Source organism: Platichthys flesus, chromosome 1 (genome assembly GCF_949316205.1).
Source record: "Platichthys flesus chromosome 1, fPlaFle2.1, whole genome shotgun sequence".
Classification (NCBI taxonomy): domain Eukaryota; kingdom Metazoa; phylum Chordata; class Actinopteri; order Pleuronectiformes; family Pleuronectidae; genus Platichthys; species Platichthys flesus.
This window is the reverse complement of record NC_084945.1, coordinates 9,940,397-9,962,275: the sequence shown is the minus strand read 5'-3', so window position 1 is coordinate 9,962,275 and position 21,879 is coordinate 9,940,397. Positions and strand designations below refer to the sequence as shown.

Sequence of the window (21,879 nt, the reverse complement as noted above, 5' to 3'; positions counted from 1 at the left end):
CTCACCTAGGAACAAGAGAATAGGTAATTGTGTTTTTGAAGAGCAGTAGTTACCGAGGACAGGATATGTAAAGGAAGCGCGTTTTTCCCGTTGTAAATTAGGAAATTACACGAGCTCATGACCCAGTTTAGTGCGAAGCTCGTTTTCGGCTTTGAGGTTGAAAGACTAATTGTAGATTGTTATAATTTTTGTGTTAATGCAAAAACATAGAGGGGCTGATCTTAACCCCGGGTCACATTTCTGGGCTAAATTGTAACATTAAATAATAGACTCTGCAGTGAGAGGCCTCTGGGTAGATAATGACACTCCTGTGCGTGTCAGAGGTCTCCCCTATGTTCCTTCACCCCTCATTTCCCTATTTCACTCCGGTATACACACACAGTGCTCTTTCCACTGATCTGTGAGAGACAAAATTATGCTGATGTTAATGGATGCTGTGATGGATGATTCCTGCGAAAGGCAGAGGAGCTTTTGGCAGTTGAGTTATTAAAAAGTGCTAAAAATGCCTCTTTACCTCCTGCTCAAGGTTCAGATTGCTTGGAAAAAGGTGTGCGGCAGTCTTTCTTTCTTCCTGCGTAACCGGAGTCTGTATTATTTGATCAAATTGGCTGCTAATGAAGCTTGATCGAACGTGTGACTCGCAGAGTGCCGCTGAACGGCGTCAGGGACTCATCTGGAACTAAAGAAGTACAGCAGGGGTGAGCGCACAGTTCGCTTAAATCACCTATCCTTGTGGCTGATGGGAGCGTAGGGCAGCCTTGCAGTGAGAGATATCCAGGCTCACTAGGCTCACACCACTGATTTGAATGGGGCCACATAGGGCATCTCCAGGGAGTCTTGCAATCATGACAAATGTGACAGGCTCTCATAACCTTAATGTCGGGAGAGGACGGGTTTGAAGTGTCGTCGCACCGAGAATGTTGATGAGGCCGGATGGAGAATCTGCAGCCTCCCCAGTTTTCACTCCCATTAATTCGAGGCCCGTTTTGAAAGAAGGTGGAGAGGGATTATGGAAAGGCTGATTGAGATTTATGAGTCACAGGCCCTAATGTCCAGTGTTTACATCTGTCGAACATTTCTTCGTGTGTCGCACGAGGAACATCTGCCATTGTGACGCGTCTTGGCACATCCTTGTTTTTTGGCTCCTGGAGGGGGCTTGAATCTGAAAAGGAGCCAACCTCATCTCCCGCTCCCAGAACCCCACTGTTTCCTGTCCCCTGTGCAAGCTGCCGGTAAATGAGTGGGCTGGTCATCTCACACCCCGGGGCTCTACCTCGGGCTCTCCAGACCACCAGCTGTTATGTTTAGGAATGGATTCATGCACCGGTTAGGAGGCTGGATCCAGAGCACCGGTGCAAGGCTCTGACCTCACCGTATGTCCCCTCCTACTCTCAGCCGCAACATTGAATTGCTCGGTTTTTCGAATGTGTGTGATTTAATCACCATCTAAATCAACTGATCAAAAAGACATGCACAGATAAAGTGACATAAATTTAATTGAAGCGATTTGGTTGTTTTGGTATGGGTATTTTCAGCCACTGAGCATTTGTACCATCAGAGTTTGTTATGCCGATATGGCTTGAACCATCTGGACCCTGTAAAAAAATTAACAAATCATTTATCGATAGAGTGAGAAGCCAGAAGTTCACAAAAATATAAGATTAAACTGATAAAATCCTTAAATCATGTTACATTTCCTGCTTTTATACCTTGATTGTGCAAAATAAAAACCTCCAAATGTTTCCGGGATATTTATCAGTAGCTTAATGCTAAATGTTACATTTACTTGAGGAAATGTGTAATATTATTCAAAGTTTTACATGCTTTCAACAGTATGGCTCATAGTTACTCTGGTGACATATGAGAGCTGTGACAGGAGAAGGTGACAGCTTTGTTCAGATTCCCAGTGTGAGGCTGTGGCTATTTCCTGGAAGCAGCAGAGTGTAGACCAGGTACCTGCCGTGCTTGAAAAAAGTGTCTGTCAAATAACTTGCCAGCAGCAGTTCCTCAAATGGCAGGTGCTGCACGGTCATACATTTGAACTTTCTGTCAAGCGTATGTTTCTATACCTCATTTGCTTCATATTTAACTGGAGCCTTAATGGAGGAAAAGATTGTTATATCCATCATTAAGTATTTCTGGTGGAAGTGAAATAAATTGAATTGATATTATATTGATGTATTGAACTCTTGTTGCCCTTTATCTTTATCATTTTTAATATAAGGGTACAAAGAGGGAAACAGAATCTGTAAACAGCCATTCTTATATTTCATAAACACCTCATGAGCCTCTGTGTAAGATCTCTTTCAAAGGGTGATCTAGAAAGTCACATGCTATCATTTTCTAATCTTTATAAAATGCACAATACTAGTGCGATTTTTGTTGGTGAAATCTGTCCCAGGCATCATCCATAACAGAGGCAAGACCCCATTCAATATATTGTGGGGTATGCTTTAATATACCGCATGCATGTTTAAAGCTGTAGTGGCCATAAGCTCCTCTCAAGTGCTCGACTGGTACAACATCTTACCTTTGACATTTACCAGGAGAGCCTGCAACCTGGGATTGTGCGTATTGGTTTCAGATGCTGGGTGTAGAGTCGAGAAAGAACAGAAGTGCTCATTAAAGCGTTAATGCATAAGAAGGAAGGTTAGAGTTATACAAGGTGCAGAAGTGAGGCGTCAGGTGGGAAAAGGACAGTGGTTTATAAAAAGCTCAACATGAGCGAGTGCAGCAGGTCGTGTGCTGATCACATCTCAAAGCATATTTGAGGCTGCCTGAGTACAATAGATGGATAATTTGATATTCACTGTTTGGGATGATAAGGTAGAAATTGACTTTTTTTGGTAAATGCCGTATATTGTAAGTGCTGTATGTTATAAATACTATAGATTATGTCTATGTTTAAAAAGCAGTGAATTAAAAATAATTGAAATAGATTTATTTAAGACTGGCCGTTGACTTAGGATCTAGTCACACGTCTCAAACAGTATATAAAGATGGACGAAATATCTCCACTTCCTCACTCCATCCAAAAAATAAACCTGAAATATTCTGGAATACAAACGCTGCTATCTTGCACAGCAGCCGTCGGGGGATGGAGCCACGAATGTGAAATCCCGTCGATACACGTGCTGTCCCAATTACAAGTCAGTCTCAGCTGTCAATCATCATGTTTCACCATGTTTTCATTTCATCACACAGCAAAGTGAAACCAAACCTACCGGAAAAATGAAAATATATACCTGTGAAATATCTGAAATGACAGACAACCATCTTTAAGAAATGTGTTCTTGACATGAAGTTTGACTTTTTTGTTCGGTTCTTGTGCCATCCACTCACATGAAGGAGGCAGGATATATTAGCTATACCGCAGCCAGCCAACAGGGGGCGATCAAGATGCTTTGCCTTCCCTTCTGGGCAGCTATATATCATCTGTATATACACATCATCTGTTTTCCCGTCCCTTCTGAGTTCCCTGTAGTGTAAAGCCTGAAACATGCTTCTGCGACTGCGTCTGCGTCTTTTCACGCCGCTGTGGCGCAAGACTCGTTTTCATTCATGCTTCCCCAACCGTTGCGCGTCTTAAAAGCAATTCCGCGCCAGAACACTAGGCGGAGTAATGCTTTTTGTCGAGACGACCTTAGAGACGCCTTCTTTCTTCTTCGTCGATTGTTTATTTACATAGCCACTGCGGCTCCTCGTAGCCTTTTTCTGGCGGACAAATCCGCCAGTCAATGACAGGTTATACAAGCTATCATACTATCGGATATATTCTGCCAAGTGCTCTTCTATTTGGTCCATATTCGTTCTTCTAAATCTTCCGTGATTTCTGCCGGTATTATGGGGCATGAAACCGGAAATGCAGCTCCAGAAGGGATGTAGAGCAGACTAATCACAGCCTTGCGGGCTGAGTGAGCTTGCGGAGCTTTGCCGTAAATTTTAGAAAAGGGGGTCGACACCCGTCAGCACGTAAGGAGGGATACATAAGCACGTAAGGGACCCGGAAGGGCTCTTGCGCTTACGGGCCCGTGAAAACGCAGAAGCATGTTTCAGGCTTAACAGTGATTTCCAGGCACTATAGTCTACAGCAGTGATTCTCAAATGGGGGTACGCGTACCCCTGGGGGTACTTGAAGGTACTCCAGGGGGTACTTGAGATTTTTATATATTTAAAATTAGCATCCATTCAAAAATCCTTGAAAAATTGTTATTTAACAAATATTCAATAAAATAAAAGTGTAAGTTCATGAACTAAATTTTATATTCAGTAGGCTTTTAATTTAATTATCCTAAAAAGAACAGAGTCTCCCCCATACCGATGGTTTGACCCAACCTGGCACACGCCACCTGTCATCGCCTGTCATCACCTGCCTTGAAAACTTCAACAATGGAGTCGAGTTGAAGTGCAGCAGCAATACTGCTGAAACACGGAGGGACAAGCGCCAAAGAAGGCGAAACCAGAGCAGAGAGCCTTCCCTAAACAAAACCGTGAGAGCTTTTGCCTCTTCGGAGGGGCGCTAAAATGGACAAGTTTTCCGTTGTGAAGTTAATGATTCATAACAAGAAGTCCGCGTCTCTACCGGTACCCTTTCAAAATAAAAGCATGTAATACAAAAGCGGAAATGAAATTGTATGACCTTAAAGCGAGCAAATATGTCACAATAAAATAACAGAAAGACACTTCAATAATATTAACAATAACATAGATTGGGTTATTTACACTTTATGTTTTTTCTGTGGGGAGAGATTAGCCAACAGTGGCATTAAGCCACCACATCTTCAGCGGTATCTCCAGACAAAACATGAAAGTCATGTTGGTAAGCCACCTGAGTTTTTTAAGAGGAAACTTTCTGAATTCAGGTCATCTCAAGACACGATGCAAAAAGCCTCCCAGAAGCAAACGGAAACAAGCTACCTGTCAGTATTCTTTTCGATCTTTAAAGAAGATATTTTAAGATGATGAATATTAAAAAAATATGTTTTGAGCTAATCTTTTATTTAAAACTAAGTTAATGATTTATTTTTTGGGAAGAAGTGTTTAGCTATAATTAAGTTCATGAGTTCAGTTTGAGAACATATCTTTATTATGATCCCAAAAGAGGTCACTTTAAGTTGATAATTATTTTGAGGTGCACAAATCTTTATTTTTATTGAGATAATAATAAAAGTCTTTTGTCTTTTCTCACATTGATGGAGTTTTAAATTTGAATGTGTCTAGTTACAAGACTTAATAAATCACATTACATCTTTCTTTGCGCTGGTTAGGGGGTACTCGGCAGAATTTTTTCTTCGAAGGGGGTACGTCACTGAAAAAAGGTTGAGAACCACTGGTCTACAGAACTAATTAAGTTAGAAGACACTGTTTATCTTTTTAAGGAAGCTTAAGTAACTGGACCAAAAATCTGTTCATTCCTTCCCCATGTCGATAGTGTGCTGTTCCCGCGATTGCAAACGAGAATCTCTTTTTACACATCTGTTGAGTCATGGTCGAAGTTCAGGCCCATTTCCTATGATTTGAGTTATTGCCTCTCCATATTTCCAGCTCAGTAATAGCTTCTCATTTATCCCGACTGGTTGTTGAGCACAGCACCTGGCTGGTGCAATTCTGTCATTGTGCGAGACGGAATGCCTCCAGCACTTATCATCTCGTTGAACATTTAGCTATTGATGTTTGGAGGAAAACAGAGAAGAAAGGTGCAAAAACAACTATTGTCTTTCCCCTTTTGGAATATGAAAACACCGGCATTGTGTCCCCTCCGTCACAGTACTGTATGTAGTCACACAATAGAAACACCTCTTTGATTAAAGACACATTGAACATAATGTAAATGTGATTAACATTTAAAACACTTGACACTTAAATTCCATTCTGTGTCTGCCGTGCTGGGAGATTTTGATAAAAGCAAGAGTTGATAATTGAATACATCACACTCAGTATATTGTCGTATATATAAAAAGTGTGTTTATTAACACCTACATCTCTGTCATATCTCAGGTGTGGAGGCTAAAAGTAGGGCAGACTTCATATCACTTTGACGAGTGCACCATCAAATTACGAACTTGAGGAAATGTCTGATTTGATTCGGCACGTTAAGCCTCACCTCGGTGCCTCGCACACACACAAACACACACACACACACACACAAACACACACACACACACACACCAAACTGTGAACCATATATTTATCTATCCATTACTGTCACGCAGTTTTCCAACTCTGGAAGTTATTTGAAAGTTAGAAAATCTTTCTGCAGCCTCCGAGTGCGGCAGCATATGGTCAAAGTGATGGTGGGAATTATCTGTGTCATCTTGTTTGGACATATTCAATTTGGGTCTCAAGCCCCAGTGGAAATAGTTGAAAGTGGGTGATTTGGGTGATGGAGGGTAGATCCAGATGGCAGAGCAGCAGTAAGATCAATCGAGCTTGATGCATTTTTCCCACTTCAACATGGAGACAGATGTGGTTTAACACAGTAATTGGGTTTACTTCTAGTTCCTGGATTTATCTTGACATGTAATAACACCTCAAACGGCTTTCGCAAACTCGCGTGTGAAAATGCTCAAGCGTTCGTTATTAAATGTCTTATGTCATCATAATAACTCATTATCATTAATCATGTCCTCAGGTTAAAAAGCCGGCGTTGATTGCGGTTTCATTCAGGATATGACCAAGGTCCTTTTTAGAAGTGTTAATTATGTCAAGATTAAAGTGACGAACATCAGGTCTGCAGCTACCAATCATTTTCATTCGTAGTTAACAGCGTGATTATCAGTTAAGCCTTGATTCTTTTTCCTGATTCTCAATGAAAAAATTAGAGTGAAAGGCTCATTATAATTTCTAAGGGCCCAAGGTAAAATCTTCACACTGATTATATACGTCCAAAAAAGCAGTATGGTGTTCACATTTGAGTTCATTGATTATCAATGCAACTGGCATTTTTTTGTCATTTGAAATTATGAATAAAACTATAACATTGTCCTATAACATTCAGAATGCCTTTGATTGCATGGTTCCTTCATTAAGCAGATTTTAATAGTTGACCTTTAAACACAACCTACCATCTGAAATATTTAGCCGACGACAGTCTCTGCTGATTTGACCTTATGTAGCTCAGAGGTATTTTTTTCTTTGCATATAACATAACGGAGAAGTCACACACTCTTCATCATTCAACAAGCTTTAATTCTGTGCGTGAGTGAGAGCGAGCTACCGTTTGCACTCTAATCTTGATGGTGTCAGCTGAATAAAGGACCTTTAAATATGCCACGGCCCAGATGTGTGAGGAGCCTTAGCTGTGCCTGAGTCAATAGATCTCACAGATAGAGGGGTCGACCTTCCAGAGGGAGCGGAGTCTCAGCCTTGTAGCTCGTCCTGTCCTTTGTGCTGATCCTGAGTCTAAAGAGAGAGAAACTGCTCCGTCAACGAGTGTCTTGTATTCTGGGCTTTATCCAGTAATTTGCTTTGACGGTAACTTATTGTTCTCTGAATTTTTTTAAACGTTTCAAATGACCTTTACCTCACGGAAAATGCTGCTGTTCAATACACAACTCCATTCAAATCCAGGCAACCTCTAAACACATACACAAAACACGAAATACATTTCTTCCTCCCCTATTTGTATATTATATGTTTATTATTTAAAGGTTTGCAAAAATTCAATTATTCCCATGTAATTTGTTCTGTAATATATTTATTAATTTAACTAATTTACAATGTACTGATCAAATCAAAACTTTTCAGTCATACTAATTATAATGATCCAGAAGTTGGTTTATAGCATTTTGCCACATGTGTAAATCTGTTCAGTGAAAGCTGGATGGATTTTGAACAGAACCAGGACTTAAAACTGAGAAACTAAGTTTGAAATCGATTGAATTGTGGATTTCATTGGAGACCCGGCTCCAGTAAACTCAGCTGTCGAATTGAAATATCAAGAGCCCAGACCTGTTCCTTCAGGCCTCCAGCCTCATTTGAAGGTAATGAGTCTCTGTGCAAACTGGTGCTCTGCGGCGGCCGGACTGTGTGAGCAGAGAGGAGGCAATATTGGAGAGGCAGCTCTCAGTGAGACTGGAGCTGAAATCTGCTGGTGGATCAGTGATAATAAATGTGATTCATTCAAGATGGTGCTTCCCTGTTATTGACCTTGGCTCCCTGATATGGTGGAACCCCCACCAACAGGCAGCGGGCACAGAAATCCTGGGGCCAGATAAAAACAAATCTGGATTTCATTGTAAATGTAGGTAACTTACATAATATCTACAATCCACTAACGTCTTTTAAGCTCATCTTAGTAAACTGTTTTCAGAGGAACGGACTTGGCTGAGAGATGCTGCCACATTCTGCAGAGATTCACTTAATTTCCTGCATCACTAAACCTTTTTATGAATTTTCAGCATGGCTGAATAATACATTTCTCTCTCTTGACTTCATGATCTGTTGGCTTGTTTGGCATGAAGCTCTGGCGAGAATGTCCTCACTTTATAAATGCTGGCAACAGTGGTCAAGGGATGTACCAGATGGCACGGCCCGTATGGAGTCTGCCCTTTGGCCAGGTAGACTAATGAATCCTTTTGGGAGTTAATCACAGTGTTTGGCATCAGAGCCTCAATGGGAATAGAACCCACTCTTTTCCCAGCGCCTAAAATATTTAGCTTTCAAATTTCTTGCTAAAAACAGGAATAAGAATATTAGACAATAAGACTTTTTTCTACTCATATTAACATCTTGATGTGTAAAATAAAGAAATAGGACACAACAGCTTTTTTAATCATATGGTCGGATTTCGTGAACGAAATTGAAGGAACAAATGGTCTTAATCAGTCGAATGACCTTTTGCTTCTGCTGGATTCTTTAATTGGGTAATTTCTCCAGCCTCTTACCACAGCCGCTTTCATTTCAGGCAGTTTCTCCCTCCAGTCTCTTCTTCAGGGTGTGTAAAGCTGCTCTACCGGGTTAAGGTCCAGTGATTGACTTGGCCGTTCTAAGTCCGCGCAACCCCCCTCCCCCGCCCCCCTGATGAAGTCCTTTGTTGCATTGGAATTGTGTTTTTGGTCTTTGTCTTGCTGCATGATGAATTTTGCTCCAGATTAGATTGGATGCATTTTTCTCTAAATCGGCAGACGAGATGGTTCCGGAGACCTCGGAGATCGTCCTCCTGCTGCAACTGTCACTGACATCATCAATAAACGATTAGCGAGCTCGTTCCGGGACCGGCTCTCCAAGCACATGTCCTGACACCAGCTCCTCCGTGGTTTACAGATGAGCTTTTTACATTGAAGAACATGAGCAGATCTTTCCCATCTCTGTCACTTTGGTAGAGGTTAATCTCGCTCCATAAAACTTTGTACCAGAACTTTTTCCGGCTTCACCTGTGATTCTTACAGCTGATGAACAGTTTGCCTGTTGTGATATGACCTCTGTATCTCAACTCTGAATTTTCTGGGATTGTTTCTGGGATTTTCTTGCTGTTGTTATTCTTGGCAGGCATGTTCGATGTCTTCTGCTCAGTCTGAGAACATTTTATTTTTAAGGACCCTCCAAACACTTGTGCTCTACTCTCAATGATTGTAGAAATCAGCATGTCCGTCTGTACGTAATTACGTAATTATTTTATTTCCAGAACTTGAAAGGTAATTTGAGTTTTCTTCTTGAAAATTCACAATAATGTTAATCAGGTTGAGAAGTGGTGTCTCCGATAGGATTCTTTTTACGACTACATTCAGCCTTCACAGGTGAAACCAGAGGCTAAAACTAATCAATCATTTTATGAGTCATTTGAAAAGGCAGCTCCTAGGCAACAGTTAACACCTGATAGCCACATGCTCCAATAATTTTTCACACTTGAAAAACTGGGTTGGTTCAAACAAAAGGTGCAATGTCGAGTAAGTAGAAAGTAAAAAGTAAAAAGTGTTTCCCTCTCTAGTAGTTTCAATCACCAAAGTAGGGAATTAGAAGTCATATTTCTGCTTGATGAACCCTATTGATTCAATTCTTGATATAAGCCCCGGTCCTGCTATTGGACTTTCTAAGATATAGAGAATTCTGTTTCCTTAAATCTCAAGCTGTGAATCTTGTACGTTCACAATCCTTTTGTTGGTGAATGTGTTGAGCTCTCAAGCACCAGAGCCATTACTGTAGCAGTAAAATGAAGCTGAACTGATTTATACTGACAGTGGAGGCAAAGACTTTTAGGGACACAGACTTTAATCTCCCACATAACACTAATGTACCACTTCTCTCCAACACCCGCAGTTTGGATGTTACAGTGTTGATGTAGCTCAGTAAACACATCAGGAATTACTCAATGAGTTATAATAATGGCATTATTATTAAAACTACACAATTGAGCGGTCTATAATAAGAATAAATGTGTAATTTGATCAAAAAATACTTTAAAAGAAATTTGACTATGGCCAAAGATATGTGTGTTGTGTGTCTCAAATCAGCTCTAGGGTCAATCAATCAGTTTATTCTTTGTCACTATGCCAATCAGAACTCTGTATCGATTGATTTCATTGAAATCCATGATGAGTAAATGGAGAGTCATGAAAGGATCAGAATCAGAATCACAATTCTTTTTATTGCCATGTATATTTTCACATACATGAAATTGCCTTATAACTCAACTTCACAAAAATACTTTTTCGTTAAATTTATTTTCAAAGGATCAGTTTAGTTTAAGTTTCTGTTTTTTTGTTTAATTTTGCATAATATAACTTTCATTTCATGAAATTTCGTTACTAAGCTTTCAACATGCACACAGTGGATGTCTTGGGGATTTTTCTTGCCAAAAGCAATAAAAAAGAGAAATTGATTATTGGGCTTTTGCACTTTAATGAGGTCCTGCATTTCATTAACATTACCATCATTGATCAATGTTAGTTATTGTTTGTTTTGTTCAGGCAAAATATATAAATATATATAAACCATAAACCAGAATTGAAATGACCCAGTGGTATATTTTGGCAACTTTTCAAAGCACAGTGTGACAATGAGGAAGTGTGGTGAGGAAGATGGGTTTACAACCTTTATGTTTTGTTTTGATTACTGCATACATCTTCACATGACTCTATCCAGCATGTTGAAATGAAAGCCTCAGGACCTCCTGCCCCTCTCCGCTTTGAAGCCCTGTACACAGCGTTGCCTTTGAAGCCTTATCATGAGTCGGCAAAGTGACTGAGACCAATCCGGCTTCTGTGACTGTTGAGGTCCAACACCTCGAAGAGCAACAACAGAATATGTTGCTGCTGGCGGCCTGGTGGCAGAATGGTTGTTGGGTGAACACAGGTTAGAGTCGTATGTCCATGTGTGCAACTGTCTACCATCAACTTTAAGATTCAAACGTGTAAAACCATATTTATTTTCAACATTTCCCGCGTTGTTACATGTTGCTTCTGATTTCTTTCTCTCAATAATAGAGGAAGCAAAGCATTTCAGCTCTTGGCCCGAGGTTGGTAAACATGTCAGCCATTCAGACATCCCGACCCCTGCTACTTCACTATGCATAATAACCAACAAGGTTTTTCTTTAGCCGAACATCGTCCCTCAGTAAAGTAAAGCATTTTAAAGTTGTCTGCCTCAACTACATTATTCAGGAATTTAGATCATGAAATCACTGCTTCACTTTGCATTCTCTTGAGTTACCATATGAAAAGAACCATTTCACAGCCTCTTATTGTACGTGCATAATACTTGAAACCTAATATGAGAATCATAAATGATTAGGTAATTTATCTAATGCTGTAACCCAACAGACAATAATATTTAGTTTCATGCATTTAGATATCACATTTCACAGAGGTAGGATAATCTCAACTTCACAATGTTTAATATTTAGTAACTTGAACCAAAGAATGTTTAATATAGTTTTAGAAGACAGCAACCAGAAGTTATTATATCACTACAACACTCCTCTTTTCTGCCTTAGCTTTTTCAAACCAAACAAACTTTCTTATGTGTGTGTGCAGTGCGTTAACACACACATTCCATCTAGGCCTTTTTTATGATTTTGTTTTGAATATAAAAACATGGGAGTGCCTGGGGTGTTAAGCAGGAGCGTGTCCTGGTTTGATATGGTTTGGGGCCAAGCCCAGAGCATCTCTATTGATATTTGTTGAGAATTGGTAGAAATTATTACATTTTGCTCAAACCTGTGGAGGCAGGGTTTAATTTCTACTTTACTAATTTATTCTGTTCAAACAGAGTTTTCACTGCTTTAATTTTTGTTAGCCAAAAAATAAAACATATCAACAGCGAAAATAACTAAAGCTTAATGATGCAGACGTTACGATTGATCAGCTGGCTAATTACTATGTACATCACTGTTAACTTTTACTAATTATATGTTTTAGTAACGTTAGTTAAGTTTGACCGTGTAAAAAGATCAGAGTTCTTGATGGACGACATGATGGCTACACGAAAAAGAAGCCAGAGTATCTTGATTGCCGCCTGGTGGCTGGCTGCAGCATAGGGCAAAACCCTTGAATCTTCAATTTCCGTGCATTGGACATGAACTAAACCAAAAACCCAAACAACACTTTAGATATGTTTTTTCTCAAAAATGATTTTTTTTACATTTTACTACTTCTCATCTCACTGATGCATGTGGAAGTGCTCATTTTACAATGTGCCCCTGAAACGTCCTGATTGACAGCTGGGACTGACTTGTGATTGGTGAAGAATGTGTATCGTCAATTAATACTATGTCTCCATCCCCGGATCACTATGGCTACGTATGGCTACGGCTTCAGCTCATGATGGCAGTGTTCCTATATGGGATATTTTTGGATCGATATATTATGGAGTAGTTAGGGCAGCATTTGTTCTCAGATCCATGGGCACTGCTATTAGCGAGACCTTTATTAATACCTTGCATGTTGTGCACTGATTGCACGTTGCTCCTCTGGCAGTACGGACCACCCAGCCCTGCCCACTCCCTCAGTGCCTTTACATCCACATTCGGGGGGGCAGGAATGACTGCGGGTGGCCCTGATATGAATGATTTACATGATGTGTTGATTATAGATGTCTTTCTGTGTCAGGAACTTTCTGAGCTTGTCAGAAAAACATTCCTGGGTGAAGACCTGCAAGGCCATTGTGATGAGGCAATTTCTAACCCGAAATGGTCCCTGACGGCCGTTATGGCGCATGAAGCCCTGAGGCTCCACCAATGCAGAGCTTCGTTAAAGTTGAGGTTATAAATGGTTTGGGTTAAAGCCATTGTTGTAGAATTTTAATTGGTACCACACCAATTAAAACGTTGTCAAAGTTTACACAAATAAAAATGTGACAAAAGGAGCTACTTGTTTCCGTGTAGCGTTCTCCAATGGGGAAAAAGGTTGTTGGTATTCTACTGCAATTGAAAAATCAATTTGCTCTGAGAAATGGTTTCCTTGCCCTGCTCATTAAAAATCAGGAAAGTGAAAGGAAATACAGTTGGGAAAAACTAAAGGCAGGAAGTAGCAGCAACAATCCTCCACTTTAGTGCACCTGAGGCTCTGCTAAACTGTAAATCTGTTGCATGTCTTCAGGGCATCTGCCTCAATTGTTGAGCTTTAACATCACATCGCTGCCTAACAAACTTTAGCCTCTGCTGCCAATTTTAATGAGCCACTATTAGAAAGGACGGACTAGAAAGGGGCCAACCTTTATGTCTGCCTGTTAGATGTGATTGCAGCGTGTGCCACGTTCTCTTCATAACAGCGGAGCATGTTAGTTCTTCTTTAATCTCTGCGTGATCATATCTTCCGGGTTCATCCACTTCCTCCATGGGACCTACATATTCCTGACGTAGAAACTGGAAGGAACGGAACGTCTGAATGGTCAAACGCGCGTATCGCACGTTCAAATCTTAGATCAACATTTATAATGGATCTGGGGAACTTTGAGTTCTTTGAAAGGAGCTGTGTGTGGTTTGATTGCACGTGTCGAGCAGCCATTGTCTCACCAAATTCTTTCTCCAGCCGTTTATCAGCGTCGACCCGGCGCATGTGAGCATTCTCTGCAACCGTAGTCAGCAATTTCGCCTAATTACAATGCCACGCTTCAGTCGCTGTTTTTCTCGGCTCGTGGAGATAGTGATCCGGAGCAGCCAAACACATCTGCGCATCAAAGAGGCCGAACAAAACAGCTAATGTGCGATTGCATTTGTGAGCCGAACAATATTTCTTATGCCTCTCTTCCCTTTGATTGGGAAACATTTGAGCTGGTGCCAGGACATTCAACTGTAAAATCCTCCCAAGAAGATTAGCATTTGTCCTTAATTATCTCTCCTTCTGTAATTACATACATTTAAATCTCTGATTAGCGTGTTCCGAGCGATGTGCGGCTTCTGACATCTGCGCTGGAGGCAGCTGCGAGGACGGCGGAGAACGTTAACAAGCTGGACTGGGTCAAACGTACGAGTGAAGGCTTTTCTATTCCCTCTTTCATAAACAGTGATTACATAACTATTTGCTCACAAGTCAGAGACGACCCTCTGAGTAAATAATATATTATGTATGTGTGTTTGCTCGTCTCTCTTTGCTGATCCGTGAATTTGTGATCAGGTTAAGATGTAATGAATCATGAATGTGGGTGGATGTGTCAGATCCAAAGCTCAAGATGCAGCCGTGTTGTTTCACATGCTAATGGAGGCAAGCTCCTTTCTGCAAGAAGAACCTGATCAAGCACGTGTGCCCATGATCACTGCCTCAACATCTTCTGCAGGAGACCCAGTTCTCAATAGGTATCACTTTTGAATTAATTAGCCAATTCATATCATTAGTGATTTAATTATTGCAATTAATTGGATTAAGGTTATGGTGTTTTTAAACCCTTGACATGATGGGCAATGATCAGAAGCCCCTTTATTTGAGTTTGTGATTTCTGTGATACTTAACATTACAGTGACAATTCAAGGGTATCGCCACAATGTAACAATGTTGTTTATCACATTTGCTGACCCATCTCTGTCGCCAAGTTGGACGTGTTCACTTGTCCTATACAGTGCTTCTCATTAATTATCGAGATTGTGGCAAACCGCCACATTCCAGTTGTCACTGCCACTGTTTCATAATGGACCAAAATATTTTTTGCACTTCTATTAATAACATAAGAGATCCGCTCCATGCTTACACGCGCTGTCAAACTAGTGTGTGCTTACGCCATCGTTTTTACCGTCCACGCAGACAGTCACACCTCCTTTTTAGCCGCTCTCACACAAGAACAAATGTTTAACTCTTTAGTCTGTGTCCCTGTCCCATTTGGAATTTTTTTCGTGTGAGAATGACCCTCATGCGTGTGCACAAAGACCACAGAACAGATAAGCTCTGTGGTTTCTTTGGACCTGCCCTGACTGCCGACTATATAAAAGAAAAAGCCATATTTTATATTTTTTGCTTCTGAACTGTGAGCTGATATATACAGCATGTACGCTGCAGCTTGCAAATGAGGAAAGGGGGGTGTTAGTCGCCCACTGTTTTTCTTAAAGTACAGGTACAAACAAAATGAAGTATAGTACAGCAAGGGATCGTGGCATGCAGCTCTTTACGTTTATCCTCTTTAGTACATCAGCTCCTCTGTCACCCCGGGCTTACATTCAGAACGCGTCTCTCTGCTCCTCGCTCTGCAGGATCACACTTCCCACCGTCTTCAGCCTCTCCCTCTGTTGTTTTGTCAAATACACAGGGCTGACAGACGGAACAGATTACCACAACAAGAATAACTCAAAAGTGTAGCTCCACTTTTTTGGTTTTAATAAATGTGCAAAAGTTTCATCAGCAGTGAAAGATTAGGTTGCGGTGCTGATTTGGCAAGCCGTTTTAACAGATGCCATGGACGTGTTCTGGGACCGGTCCCAACTTCCCTGTTGCCTCTCTTCACCTGCAGCCATCGATAACGCTGGAGACAAAAGCAGTGCTCGGTTTTTTGTATTCATTTTTCCTTCTTCAGCTGCGATTCACCTGCTAACAACTCCTAACAAAGCCCCTGGTCATGGGAGCACACAGTAACAGCACGGCTTTATTAATTAACACAGATTTGCTCATTTGGAGTTGACTGATTCCTAATTGAATTCTTATGAATGAACATAATGGTCTTATTACATTATAGCTACTATTCAAGGAAGGGCATTTTACTGTAAATCCCTCACATATCTATTTTAATCCTGAATTAACTATGAAAGCTGCGATTAAATGGATCTGTACAGCATCACGTATCAAACTGCTCAGAGAAAGGTGTGACTTGAGTCCTGTTGTCTCTGGCGTTCTACTGCGAACACCCCTATGTCTCCATTCGTGTTGGCACCGCTGCTATCGAGTCTTACACGTTGAAATCAGCTTGAGAGAGTCTGAGCACAACTGTGATCTTGCAAGCGTGCAGTGTACTGACAGCTTGGTTTCAAATTCCATCTTGGGTGCAAAGCAACCGAGTGGAACAGAACAGATATGGTCCGGTAAGCTCGAGTCCCATCCAGATTTGGTGACGATTAGTCCCCAAGTTCACTATAAGGATGCGTTTACATCTGCTTTGTTCTTTTGAATCTCAGCTGGGAAACGTGCAGCAAAAGTTTTGTGGAGAGATGTTTTCTTTTATTTCGCCTTTACTACCATTAATATTCTGCCGCACAGCTCGGCACCTGGATCATGGAAAGCAGTGTGGAAAGAGAGCTGTGTGAAAAGGAAAGAAGGAGAAAGAAACTCAATGTCACAACATCATAAACATGCAGCTCACACAGTCGCCTGCTGCTTGCAAAGTCCTTTTTTAGGTCGGTGTATGTAACAGCAGTGTCAGTGTCTTCAAAATGGCGAAAGTAGCTGGAAATGTCAAATTATGTTTCTATACGAAAACAAGGTTGACAGATAAATAGAGCGGTGCACGGTCTGCCGAAGCTTAAAGCACCAGACTTGTCCTCACAGCTGTCACTCACACTTAAGGACAGTTCTTTTGTTTATTGATTTTGTTTATGCCAACCTTTGGTGACCAGCAGAAGTATTTCACCCCGAGGTTCAGGCAATTTATTGCATCAACGGGAACTTCAAATTCAATCTGACGTACTCCGGAGTTGCAGGGCTCTCCAAAGCAGCGAGAAAGTGTCATTCTTCTTAAGTTATCCATCATAATGTCAATAAACCATTTATCTATTTTGCCACAGTTACAAACACCGCGATATGAAATCCTGGGGAAATGGGGTGTTTTCACACACGCCTGTGGAATCTAACCTCAAGTCACCCTTAATAATCAATGTAAACATCCTCCTGTGATGGATAATGATGCCGTGTTTCAGTGGATGGGAGCTCACACGTAAGCAAAACCGATACAACCCAAACAGCGACTGGAACATTTGCCGTAATAAACAAACGAACAGGAGAGATTCCTGTAAAAAGAAACCTGAAATTTAATTATGAAGAAAATAAGCTAATGAAACCGTATCAGCATGCTGCCCTCACCCTCACACCCTGCACAATATTATTCTCTCTGCTGGACCGTGTTTGGTTTTCACACAGTGTTGCATTTCTGCACGCACCAGAAATAATGTGTGACAGTTGAGGAATGCCGCTGCGTGGCTCGGAGAATAGAACGTTGTTGTTAAACGGAGAAACAAAGCAGCCTCAAAGAATCACTAAACAGAAAGCAGATGCTGAATCTCAGTGTATTTTGTTGTTGGAGAGAGTCGGGTCTCTGTGGCCAGGAGGCTGGTGCCTTCCTCTGGAGACAATGGGCTTATGTTGAACTGTTGATGGTGCACCTCATTACTGTAGCTCGGTGCCTCTCCGAGGACTGATTAAGGATTAAGCACATTTGAGAGTGCCAGCACGTACATACTGCATCCTCTTTGTTTCATTACCCGTGCCCTGCTCCTTCATCTATAGCTTTACTGTATATGCATGTGCAAAACCAGGTCCTGCACTTTCTCTGCTGGAGCCATCAAACGCAAAAGAGAAAAAATGGCCACAGCCTGAGTCCGTTGTGTTCTTTTTCATCCATCGGTGCAGCGGCAGTCATTTTATCTTCCCCTTTCTTAAATGTTAATAGGTAGAGCTAAGAAAAAGAAATGAAAGAAAGTCAAATCTCTCATGCAACTGCTGGCCAGACTTTAACATGTCAGATAATGGTGTTGATGTCCTTAGATAGAGACCGGGAGATGAGACATCAAACAGCAAAGACGTGGCTATATTTGTATCTGTAATGTGTTGCAGACTGGTAGTTATTTCGTGAATATTTTTTTATAACAACTTCCTTTTCCGGGGCCACAACGCCGTCGGCTCCTCAGGTGTTGCCGCGCAGGAAGACAAACACTTGTGTGCAGTGCACTTCCAATGTTTTTACAGCAGTCTCAGTGTTTGCTTGTTTGTTTTTGTTTATGGATTTAATTTTTCCACTCACTGGAAATCCATGATAAAGTCCTCAAGTCCCCCTCGTAAGCCCCCTGCTGTCGAGCTCCTACACAGTTTTACATGAAGTGCTTTCATCAGGCATAACAACGAAAGGCGCTCTGTAATGGAAAGTAATTTCAAATCATCACAGGAAGGAAAACATGTCATATTAGTTTGTCAATGGGCGCATGTTGGCAACAGATTTTTCTGCCGTTGATTCATTTTGTAAAATTTTTCTCTCTTTTATCTCTGAGAGGTGTTAATAATCATAAGGCTGTGCAATTTCTGATGTATATGTTGTGACACAGCAGCTACTTGATGAGCTTTAAATGTTGGTCAATTCAGTCAAAGTTGGATTAAACAATTTTTCACTGAATGTCATCAACAAAACCCAACAATAAACCAGACTGACTGCCGGGTCCGAATGTTGCTTTGTTATGATTTATGATCGGACATTTGATATAGGCTATTGGTGCATGTATTATTTTTATTATTGTTGTATTAGCCATCAAGAAAATTTGAAAAAACTACAAGGTCCTTCAAAAAACAGAATGGATTTAATTTATTTCTAAAATACCAAAACCGTTTTTTTTTTTTTTATCATATCAAGATAAACAATTATCCTTTAATTATTTCTATTAATATAAAGAAGAACAACAAAACATTAAACAAATCTGAGCTGGATCAGCTGTTATCGCTGTGCGGACACAATGGAAGCATCCTCTCGGTATATATATTGAACTTTAGTTATATTGCTATTGATGCCGTTGAATTATTGATATTGCTTTATCACCCATGACCGTAACTCATCGCTCAATTCGGTTTCTCTGTTAGATTTGAATCTTTGTGGAGACCTGGTCACTCGTGGATCTTTCCACTGTCGTCCTGGAGCTGTCCCGGTGTTTGGACGGAGTTATCTCAACCAAAGGTCTCTGGCCACTCTCACTGTTTGCTGCAGGAATCTGGCTCAAATCAGGGCTCCCTGTAATCTCATGTCTCTCCGCTGCGGTACACCTGCTGGCCGATGCCGCCATCGTGCTCCGAGATAGAGGCTGTATTAAATGCATGATGGGTGAAGCCTGGTTTCTGTCAGATAGTGCCGTGCTTTGTGCGTGTTCAATTTTATTTAATTTAATGTGAACTTTTTTCCCCTCATTCCTTTAGATAACTCACAACTGGCACTATTACACACACACAGAAGGATCCACAGATGTGAGAGCGACTGCTCCCCCTCAGCAAAACAACTATAATTTCATACATTTTGATCATTTCAAATAAGTGGTATGGTGCTGTATGGCTAACTCCTAAAATTTGAAAAAATGATTTCCTACCTTTCCCAGATCCATGTCAGCTTGTTATTATAGTCTTGCAGATGTTATTGTCCTCAACAGTTCAACTTATAAGGCAAGGCAGGTTTATTTCTTCATGCCACATTCAAACAAAGTGCTTCAATAAGGCAACATGTGAAAGCAACAGATGACAATATAAAAAATAAATAAAAAACTCACACACCTATCCTTTAGATTGACATTATAAAAGAGTTGGATTGAAGGATTCAATAAAGTGTTAAAGTGAAGTGTTCTATAGAAGACTCTTACTAAAGGGATTTTGAATCACTCCACTCACCTTGGATGGATAACGCTTCAAAACACAAACATGTATTCACCTGAAACATCTCTCACATTTCTTTACACTTTAATCTTTGAATAGAGGCTTCAATGCCACTTCATTCATAAAGAGTCAAGAGTCCAAGGCTCCGTGAATTATCTTTATCACAGTAAGACACTTATCACTATGTGGTTGCTGATGTTTTTGATGTTTAAACCCAAGCTGCTGGAGTTTAAACATATTAAATTCACAGAGGTTCTCAAACTCACATCCATTTAATATAATGGCACATGACACACTATGGACTCTAAACGGCCTTTCATTTGATGAATTATGATAATGTACAGTGGCCTAGTTGCTGTTGTTGCAGTGCTTTGGAGTGTGGTATACATTTTTTTTTAGCATCAGGTGTTTGTGCTGCCTTATCAAGGCGTCTCTCTGTCTCACACGATAGCAGGCTTCTGTAAAATATTACCCTCCTGCATTTGGTACGGCCTGTCCCTCTTTGGTAACTTCTGTGATGAAAAGTCCCCACAATCACAGGGAGGGCGGTTTTGATCAAAGTCTTGGCTAAGCCCCTTGAAAAAAAAAGGAAAAATAAAAAAAACCTGAATCCTGTGGCAGTGATGTGTGTTAAACTCTCCCTCTCTGTTTCCCTCAGGTGAGCACCTGCGTGTCTGTCCTCAGGGATACACCTGCTGCACGTCCGAGATGGAGGACAAACTCAACCAGCAGAGCAAACAGGAGTTCGAGAACTTGGTGGACGTGAGCAGCCACCAAATAAGGACGACGTTTGTCTCCAGGCACAAAAAGTTTGACGGTAAGCTACAGTCGAGTGTCTGATGTTGATGGGTCAGAGTGAATGTACTTGAGAGAAGCAGCAGGAAACTGATGCTTCGATTAGGGATTACTATGATTGTCATTATTTATATGTGGCTAGATTGGTTTAGCTGTGTCTTGGTGGGGGGGTTCTCCGAGTACTCAAGCTTCCTCCCACAGTCCAATAATTTGGGATTAGGTTTATAAGAGACTCCAATTTGGGTTATTGGTTGTTTGTCTCTATTTGGATTCATTGGCTACCTGACCAAGGTGTCCCCCACCTCTGGCCCAATGTCCCCTGGCTCCAGCTCCCCCAGAGACCCTCTAAGGATAATCAGCATAGATAACGCACGAATGGATGTCTCCTACCCTTTAAATACATTCCTTTGTTTTCTTTACCCACAGTTTGGTCTCACTATCTATTATTTTACTGGTTGACAGTGCAGCGCTCGGTGTGTCGTCTCTTTGTGTATCTCCTCCTAAAGCAGCTTCTGTGAATTGACTCAGATACTGACAGAACAAAACTGCACCGTTGTAGCTCTGTGCTGAAAAATGTTCTTGGCCTTCTGTTTGCTGGAATGCCGACCTGACAGTCTGTGGAAACACAGTCAGTGCACTGCACCGCTGTGAGGATATCTCCCACGGAGCACAGTATGATATCAAGGTGCTACAGCGGCTTCGGCCTCTTACACTGTCCGTGTCGGGCCTGTGGCTGTTTGAGATGTTAACGAGAACGAGGTTCAACTTTAGTAAATAACAAGTGTCAGGTGTTTATCAATCTTTGACAGTAAATACCAAATTTGTGGTAGGTGCTGCTTTAGAAAGCAAACAACGATGAGGTAATTGCAGCCGAGACCTTTTCACTCAGACGTGGCTGCTTCTGCACGAGAGCTATCTGCGAGCAGGCGGGAGAAGGACTGCAGCTCCTTCAGTGTGAAAGAGACACTGATGAATCTTCAGAATATTTTTTTTACATACAACCTGAAAATTGTCTGCTGAAGTGTCTGGACCAAAACTGTGTTTGTGTGTATATGTGTGAGTTTGTGGATATATGTGGATATGTGAAAATTGCCTCTTGTTAAAACATAGTTAT

At 41.1% G+C, this 21,879-nt stretch overlaps 1 protein-coding gene across 1 annotated transcript in view; it reads left to right on the top strand.

The window, feature by feature from the left end:
* Window positions 1-21,879, top strand: part of gpc6a (glypican 6a) — a 127,206-nt gene that overhangs the window by 11,410 nt on the left and 93,917 nt on the right. Inside the window, exon 2 of the mRNA XM_062381777.1 lies at window positions 20,629-20,787. Coding sequence (XP_062237761.1) covers window positions 20,629-20,787 — 159 coding nt within the window. The remainder of the gene's footprint in view (window positions 1-20,628; window positions 20,788-21,879) is intronic.